Raw genomic sequence first — 9,658 nt, 5'->3', positions numbered from 1 at the left:
ATGTAATATTTTGATCATTCGCATGTGTTATTGTGTTTTAAATTTAACCACAGTTTAATTGTTGTCATTTCACTTTAATTTTAGGGATGCACGGATTTACTGCATATTTCACCCCAAGGAATGACCTTTAATGACATAATGTGCCACAACCAGTCTGAGCATGTTTAAATGCTCTCTCTTTCTCTCTCTCTCTCAGTGTGTGTGTATGTATGTGTGTATGTCTGTGTGTGTGTGTGTGTGTGTGTGTGTGTTTCTCTGTATCATACACATGTCTTGAAGTTGTTGTTTTTTTCTCTCCAGCCACATGTAAAGTTAACGTTGTTCTCCTTTTTCTCATCCGCAGCGCACCTGTTACCTCTACAGAGCGCACGATCATGATTCCTCCGGGAGACTGCATGTATGCCGGCAGAAAGAGGAGGAAGCCCATCCAAAAGCAGTTAAGAAGCGCTGTTCTGTGTTATGCATGTGTTAAATCAATGCACATTTTTTTTGGTGCTTTTTTTTTTTTTCTTCTTCTGGTTGTCTGGTAAAGTGCAGGGTAACTTGGATTTTGTTGGTTAAAAGATGTGAATCACAGGAAGTGATTGAGCGGCTGGTACATGCAAGTGTGAAAATAACAGTAGGCTATATATGCCACAGATGACTTTCAGTCTAAAGTGATCATTGCAGACATATTTAAATAATGGACTCCTTTAAAGAAATAATAAGGTAAGCACAACTTGGGGAAATTAAGTAGACTAAATATGTTGATTTGTCTTCTTCTTGATCCCTAATGACTAGTTACCACACAGTCCACACTATATATATATTTATATATACATGTGTTTACCCACAGGCTTGGGAGTCAGAGTGTGTTTGTGTGATGGATTTTAAGTGTCCACACTTTTTGAGGACAACTCTCTTTTGTACAATCTTGTCTTGCTGATGTCATGAATAGTGAATCAGTAAGTTATATAAGATCTTGAAGTGGGAAGAGGTAATTAAACAAGGCCTGTGGCATTCATAAAGTTTTTATGTTTTGCCCTGCCTTTGCTGCTGATCTGAAATGAAATCTTAGCCACATCCAAATCGATCCTGTGTGTGTGTGCACTGGACAGAAAAATAACTTTTCACGACTTTAAATTATAATTATACAGCCATCATTCTGTCTTTATTACTCAGATATCGATGTTGCTTTGGCACTTTTAGTGCCTCGTACTTATTGTCGAAGCAAAATGTAATTTATTTTAAACATCCAGAGGTTTTATAGTTTATTAAAACTATATTTCACTTCTGACATCCCAGTGTCATGATTTGTATATTTTGCAATAGTAACTAGTGGAGCGTATTGATTATTAGTCGGGTCATGGGAACAAAACAAAATCGGAGCATTCGTGTAAAAGTATTCAGTCTCTCAGGAGATGTACAGAAACTCAGCTGTGGAAATCAGAGATGACCATTACATATACGGATCATGTTAAGTTCAGCTGGTAAAGCTGCGGTACACCATACAAGAATACACAAATAACTCCGAGCCTGGGGCAGATTTTACATTCTCTACGGCGCTGAGAAGAAACGCAGCATGTCCAGCACCTTTAATATCAGGAGTCATCACAGCGGATTTTCGTAAATACAGATATTTTGCTTCAGTGTTCACCTGCAAGGCTCGAGCAGGGCAGAGAAAAGATATTGTTTTGTTACTAGATATGACAAAACACTTAAATCATTTGTTTTGGTCGGTTGTGAAGAAACAAATTTGTCACCAGAGGAAACACAGATCACAAAGTGTGGTGTATGGTGTGAGGGGAGGGCTGGCTGAAAAGGAAAGACAGTTTACAGAAAGAGGGACTTGTGCAGACTGTGGTTTATTTGGTCATGTGTCTCTAGTTGGGTTGGCAAAGTCAGGTGCATGCCTTGCTTAAACCAGAGTCAGACAAAGCACGATCCTGTAGTTTGTATCGTTATGATGAGGAGCGAAACTGACGGGAATCTAAATTGGAAGCCGGTCCCAAAAAAAATAAATATAGTGCTTTCTGTAATAATTTAGCGCCCTGTTCTTTCATGAAAAATCAAATTTTCGCACAATAAACAGTCTTACGAGTTAGATAGTGTTCCAACTTTCCCCCCAGAGTTGATATGAGTGTTTTTGGAAGTTTTAATGCGGGTAGAATTTAGAAAATATATCACTGATTGTGATCATTCATAACATTATTTTTTTTAGAGCAAGACCATCAGAGGTCGGCGAGCTGACAGTGTAAGCTTTAAGTCTTGTGATGTGTAGTGTGTACCAAATTTAAACTAACTTTACTTTTAATAATAGCATGACTCCAGTAAAGTTCAGTTAATGGTTTTCTGTGTGCTGCTTGTTGACGTGGTTCTCAGTGGAGTCAAGTATGTGTGCAGTGAGAAAAAAACCCAACACGTGATTAAATTGGGGGATATTTAGTTATAAGGATTCTTATTTTACAGCTGAATGAATGACTTCTGACTGTCTTTCTGTCCGTCTCATCATGATCAGGAAGCCGTCCTCCTCCAGTGAGAAAACCAACCCGTCCAAGAGGCACCGGGACAGGCTGAATGCTGAGCTGGACCGGCTGGCCAGCTTGCTGCCGTTCCCCCCGGATGTCATCTCCAAGCTGGACAAGCTGTCCGTGCTGCGCCTTGCAGTTTCCTACCTCCGCGTCAAGAGTTTCTTCCAAGGTAATGGAGGTAAAAAAATATATATATTGGCAGTGTGTGTGTGCGTGTGTGTGTGTAAGTGTGTGTGTTGCTGAATTAAGGCAGGTCATGGTTTGATAATGAGATATCAGCACTCATTTCTGACTTGTTACAACTTACTTTATTACATATTTATTATATTGTATTGTGAGTATGGAAGCTAACCTAAATATATTGATTTATTCTAAAGTAAAAATTTTAATATAAGTGTGTTATTTATAAAAATCAGCAATATCAGAAATAGCAGTAATAACTATTTGTAATAGTAGTGGCTCTAGAAGTAATATTATCCCGTTTTTTAACAGAAGAAAAACATTACATTTGATAGTTTTTTGGCATGGATATGGTTACTAAAAATATTCAATATCATTTTTAAAAAATGTTGGTTTTGAGAAGCGTAGAAAATCTTGCTGACTGTTAAACAGTATTAGTCAAACTCTTTTGCTGAATGATGTGTCCAGCTTTCAGATTGGTGTGTGTGTGATGATGAAACACATTTACGTGGCAGATACAGAAAGAGATTATGTACAACTTATTCATCTGCATAGCATCTCTCTGAACTCTCTAAATTAAGTCAATAGTGCGTCAGAGAGGCATTTCTCTGTCTATTTGTCTAAAATATAACTTAAGGGAAAATAAGCTGTAATAACACATGTCTGTCAGGTTATGGTGGTGCGTTTGAGTCTTGAAATAACCTGTAAATTTGGAACTTTTTCCATCTGCTTTTTCGAGTAAAACTCCATGACATAAACTTGTACTTACTTGTTTATATTTTTGATTGAAGTTTTATTAAGTTAGTGAAGTGATTTATATTTGAAGCAACCATCTGTGACGGACTGGAGACATGACAGCACACAACCTAAATCCCTATCATCCCTCTGTCTCTTTCACTCACATGTAATTAAAAGGTACATTGCGGCCCACACTTGTTTTCCCACCTTCCCACCGTCCATTGAGTGCCTCCCCCTCCTCTCCTCGTGTTGCGCCGGAATCCACTTCAAATATTCATGGGCCGCTTCAGAACGTATTTTGTTGCCGGTGGCCTCGGCAGCTGCTGTATCAACACAGAGGCTAGTGGTGCAGCTGGATGCAACAGTACTAAAAGACGAGTTGTACTTCTTTTTTTTTTCTTTTTTTTTTAAGAAGAAAAAGAATTTCCTTCTGTCTTGCCAGGGAAAATGCATGTGATAAACTAGTAGGAGGATGAAGGGGGGAAAAGGAGGGAAGTGAAGAGGAAGCAGTGAAGAGGTCCTGTGAGGCTCACTGGCTTCCTAGTCCTGGGGGCTGAAAGAAAGTCCTCATCGAAAGCTGTTTTCTTGGAGGAGCTGGCAAGGGATTGTTAATATTCTGTAGTGACTGCAGTTGAAAAGCAGCTGGTCAAGTTAATGGTTACCAAAGGCTGTAGAGATGTAACAGGTGCATTAAACATGTTCATTTTATAAGACTACTTCAACATGTGTCATAACTACTGCAAAAACAACCCCTAAAATTTGAAGTTCCAGGCAACATAAGATTTCTCAGCGAGCACTTCATCGGCACATGTTCCTCTTCTCTGTCACCTTCTCCTTCTCCTCTTAATCTCAACCATCCACTGCCTCGGTTTGGCATGGCCCCCAACAACTGGCATCCTGTCGGCCGGAATCATGCAACTTTATGCACACACGCTCACAAACACTCACTTGTTTAGCTTAGCCATCACGCAAAGCTGCAGTACAGGTGCTAATCAGACTTATTAAAGTTGCCCCTCCCGGATAAGGGATCACGCAGAGGCAAAGATTGCAAATCGCTGCCCTTCGATGAGCGGTGATACCGAGGGGCGTCGGTGTCGAGGTGCAAAGAGAAGGGCTGGAAAATGAAGAGGGTTCACAGTCGTGTGCGTGTGAAACTGCTGAAAGTGTTGAAAGGTGTGTTGAAGCTGTTGAAAGGGAGTAGTGATTGTGTGTCGTCTGGCGATGCAAAGAGCCTCCAGAAAGCTAGACTCTCTCTTCACTCACCCTCCAGACCTCCACCAAAGTTTTTAAGCATCTGGGTGGCATTTATCTGGAATTATTTTAACACCCACTCTTCTCAACTCCTTCAACATGCTTTAATATCAAAGCTGCTGTTTGTTTTTGCTCCACCTCTGCTGGATGTCTTGTTATCAGTGGCTGTAGTGACCAGCTTAGTTGTCATTTGATGCTACACTAATGAGATTAATTAGAGTGGAACATGAGGGATTTGGGTCTGTATACATCTGCAATCTCTGGCTGCCTTCTCTCTGGTCATGCCAGCTGTCACTCATAGTTGCAGCTTTTTCACTGATATTTCAACGTGGCCAGAGTGACGTGGCCAGAGTTCCTCCAGATACAATCAGGATGAGCAGCAAATTCATATCCACATCCTTCCTGTGGTTTGCAACAACAATCATAATCGTCTCTTTTTTGTTTTCTTTTTTCGGACAATGAGTCATTTACTGACAACGTCACATGAAACCATGAAACCTAAATCCTTAAGTATCGTTTGCTTTTGTAAAAAGTTCATAGAAAAAAAGAATAAAGATAATTCCACTTATACTGATGCAGTTCTTGTCTTTGCCCACTAGGGGGACTGTGTTGTGTGAAGTTATAAGAGCAGGAATGCTACTGAGTCATGACAGTTCAGCTTGTTGTGGTTACATATGGGTGCAGGATTTGGACTGAGGACATTAAAAACTATCAATAAAAATCATAAGCTGTTTGTCTTTTTTTAAAAGATGAATTTATTGACTTCATTTACTTAAAAAGAGAGTTGTGAGTGTCTCATGTACAGTTTGTAAGGAGGTTTAGAAGGAGAGGGGTGGAGAAGGAGAAACTCCTGTAGCAGGTGGTTTTGGGAGCTCCCTGAAATTGGGCTGGTTTTGTCTGTTGCGTGACTGCTCTAGGGTGGAGCACAGTGAACATTGTGTACCTATGCACTGTATGCAAATATACTACAAGGCTGTATGCGTGTGTGTGTATGTTTGGGTATGCGTGTGTGTAAATAAAAAGCAGCATCATACAAGGATTCACTTCCCCTGGTTTCACAGAATCATCATTTTTATTGACATGGATAAATATAATTTATATTTTGGTAATCACAGTCCCCCGGGCTGAGAACTATTTCTATAAGTGGTTATATTCAAACTGTTGTAAAGTTAAACTTACACGTTCTTGGAGTTTATATAAAAACACTAATTTTCCTTTTAAAATAGATGGCCCCAGTCCTTCATTGTAGACTACATTTGTTGTGTTTTTTAAAAATGTGTGTATTGAACCTCACATCTGCATAGTTCTCTTTTTATTTCAAAGATGTATAGAGGCTCTGCTGCCATAGTCAGTTATCTCCAGTTGAGCGGACGTAATGTAAATGCATATAATAACGCTTCCCTATGCCACACCGCAGGTAAAGCATGCCGAGCCAGTGAAAAATGGGCCGCAAGTCCAGAGGGGCAACACCCCCACAGCCCCTCCGAACCTATCCAATCCCCATTAAAAAATAATAACAAGAAGAAAAAATCTAAATCATCATTTTGTAGCCTACAGGCTGTTCTTTTTTGTGCCTTGTTTTTTGTTTAATTTTCATTTTAGGTCAGGGTATCCATATTTTCAGCATTTTTAGGCAGATGCCCAAGTGAGTATAGGTCCTTGTGTGTGTGTGTGTGTGTGTGTGTGTGTGTGTGTGTGTGTGTGTGTGTGTGTTGACAGTCAGCAGGCTGTAATTCCCTTCTCTTCCATGTTAGGTCTCTGCCCTCACTGTAATTGCTGAGCTTGTTAAATATTTACCCTAAGGATTAGCTATCCCTCCTCCTTTGTCTTTCTGCCCCGATTGCCTTTATATCTCCTCCAGTGTGTGTGTGTGTGTGTGTGTTTTTGAGTCCGTTTGAGCGATTGTGTTTCACCGCTTTTTATCTCATTATTCGAAACTGGAACTTGCTTTGTTTTAAAAAATGTCATCAAGTTACGGCTTTACTCTACGAAGGGATGAGGTAATTAAAGGTAAATCTTCAAGGGAATGATACATTTTAAATTAATTTGGGTTATTTGGAGTCATTAAAGCAATTATGATCTCTTTTTTTTCTCTTTCCTCTTCTTTTCTCTCATATCCTCTGTTGTTGATGCCTGATGGGCTATTATGAATTTAAACTGGCTCTGACAAGACCAGAAGGCAACAGGGCTTGTGATGAGAATCAGATGGAAGATTTAAGGCTGAAGACCTGGAGACCACATAATAAAGGACAGACCCTCTTCTTTAATGTGCAGCCTGCCTTCCTATAAATAAGACTAGTGTGTTGCACTTTTATAGGCTTGATAACAGTCAATGTAATAATTCACCTGCTGGCATGATATGTTTACCTGTCAATCGACCGAAAAGTTGGCAATCCTTTTGTGGGCTCTGTTTGTGTGTAATGTGATCATACATTGTGTACAGTAGAGTACAGTAAAGTACTTTGGCTTAGCCTGCTGAGTGTGTGTATAACTGTATGTGTGCTGGGGTTCTTTGGTGAGGTACGACAGAGACTTATTTTGACATCATCTGTCACCATCACTGGTCTTGAACCTGGCGGCACCGTGATCAGATTCCCCATCACGACCCTCGGAGAAAATGAGTAGCATTGGCATTAATCCATATGTATTTCTCATTACCCGTATCCATGTCTGTCTTTGCTCATCGTCAGTCTTGGCATCACACGCAAGGAATGTATCCTTCATCTCTTCCAGTATACCAGTCTCTCCACTCTCAGTATTGACTCACAAGAACTGGTTGAACTGGACCTTCAAATCATATTAATCGCTCTCTTTTCTGCATGATTTATATGCATGTTTCATATATTCCATTCATATTTCTTGTCATATTCTTCCACTTTTTAAAAAAACTTTTTTTAGAACAGCCATACCAATGTTATTACATACCTCACAAACCCCCCTTTAACATGTGGACTGTATTTGCCAGTAAATGCGACTTGTGCACTGCTTGTTTGGCTTTTGACAGCTGTATTTTCCTCATTTCATAGTGGCTTTTCAACCCACCGTCAGTTGTATTGAAAGAATTTGTGTCTTGCACCATGCAGAATATTGCATGCATATATCCATTTATCTATATGTATCTAAAAAAAAACTGAGCATGTGTATCAGTTGTATAGTGTACATGTAAATGTAACGTACACTTTGAAATGCAAACAGCTGCTCATTTATTGAGCTGATGAACTCCAGTCTGAATGGAAACATTATTTTTAAGTCTTAGCTCACGATCAACTTTTAGAGGGGGTAACCAAGATGATTACCAAGCAGATCATATATCGTATTTAATATGCCTTCTGAGGTTAATTTTTAATAGAACTGATGGAGATTGGACTCTAACCACTAACAACAGAAACATTGAAAACATCAGAAAACCTCAGGCACTTGAATCTTTCTAAAAGATCTTTGACAAACTTGACACCACCCACATCATTCATCAAAATTCAAGGAAATCCCCCAGTTTCTCTCTCTGTTGTTTATCTAGATTTAAAAAAAAAAAAATGTCAAGATTGTCGATGTCAAGATTAAAAAAAATAAAGATCTGTATAGTACCTTCAATGAAACATCAACAACCTGAAAACCATCTAGATGAATTCAGAGCAGTGACCTTTGACTTTCAGTAATTGATCTGCTATTAAAATCATCAATATCATGGCACCAGATCATAATAACCCCCTAATGTTACAACCAAAAGACATTTCGTGCACAAATATAAATGCCTGTGGTGTAAATGTATCCACGTCGCAGTGAGGTGTATTTATAAATGTGTGTGTGAGTGTCTGGAAACCCTCAATTAAAGCCCCACCTTCCCTCATAGCTGTCAGTCCAGTCAGGGTGTTGACAGGGTGCGAGAACACACCCACACAAAAACGTACAAATGTGCACCTATCCATCTTTCATATGTACAAAACATCAAATAATCTTTAGATCAGCGCTGTGCATCTGCTGCGACGTCGATCTCCGAATGTGTGCCAGCCAGTTTCAGTACGCGAGTTGTCTGACTCTAAATGCTTTGTGAGCTATAATCAAAGAGGAAGAGAAAGGCCACAGAGCCCGCAGACTCACGCCAGGCATACGCCACATGTGACGTCAGCCAGCAGACAGGAGACGGTTTTGTAACTCACCGTGCAATAGAGGAAGGAGAGAACAAGACAAAACAATCAGTCTGCATCCTTATTCTCTCATCTACAGATTTAAGAGAATTTCATGGATGTAAGCACCCTCTTCCAGACTATTTGGGTTAATCCTCTTCGTGTCAAATCTGTATCAAATGGAGTCAATACCAAGTGCCAAAACATTTGATTTGCCCCAAAGAGGGAAGTGTATGCAGTGCGTGATAGGGGTTTCTGAATGGGAGTCTTTGCTCAGGCGTGAACATGTGTATCGGGTCACATTATAGATGGGCTGTTTACTAAACTCTCAGTGACCCCAGACTTTTTCCTTCCCCATATTCTGCAACCCAAAAGCAGACAAGACGGCAGGGCAAAGGCCAAGACAGATCAGCGATTCGCTTGGACTGTAAATGAACTGAAAAGGTTTGGCAATAGAAAGGTCAAGATGTGGTCAATTCACTCTTGTTTTTTAGTTTAGTTTTTTTTTAAACAAAATGTCTTCACTTTTGAAATTGTCCAATGAACCACAGACTGCAAGCCACACTTGAGAATATAGTATTGGCAGCTTGTTTACTTTCTTTTACATCCGTTAACATCCATTTCGATGGAGATGTCCTTTCACACGTAATTACTATAAACTTGTCAATCATCTTTTGTTTGCTCCTTAATATTTTTACTCTCTTACAACTATTCTGTGTAGTATAACTATTTAGTTTTGGCTTAGAGCCTAATCCATTATGGGCAGAGGGGAGGGAAACACCCTAAACAGGTGCTTCTCTTTAAATATTGATTTACATTATATATTTGGAAAGAGGGCTGAGGCAGCAGCCTTAG

General features: G+C 39.7%; 1 protein-coding gene across 1 annotated transcript in view; it reads left to right on the top strand.

Moving 5' to 3' along the window:
- The first annotated feature begins 322 nt into the window (after positions 1–322).
- ahrra (aryl-hydrocarbon receptor repressor a) overlaps positions 323–9,658 on the top strand; it is a 64,022-nt gene continuing 54,686 nt past the window's right edge. The window contains exons 1-2 of the mRNA XM_062441682.1: positions 323–436; positions 2,498–2,679. Of these exons, the coding sequence (XP_062297666.1) occupies positions 375–436; positions 2,498–2,679 (244 nt within the window). The 5' untranslated portion in view covers positions 323–374. The remainder of the gene's footprint in view (positions 437–2,497; positions 2,680–9,658) is intronic.

This window comes from Scomber scombrus, chromosome 20 (assembly GCF_963691925.1).
Source record: "Scomber scombrus chromosome 20, fScoSco1.1, whole genome shotgun sequence".
In the NCBI taxonomy this organism is placed as follows: Eukaryota; Metazoa; Chordata; class Actinopteri; order Scombriformes; family Scombridae; genus Scomber; species Scomber scombrus.
The sequence above is the reverse complement of the archived record's forward strand: the minus strand, read 5'-3'. Positions and strand labels throughout refer to the sequence as shown.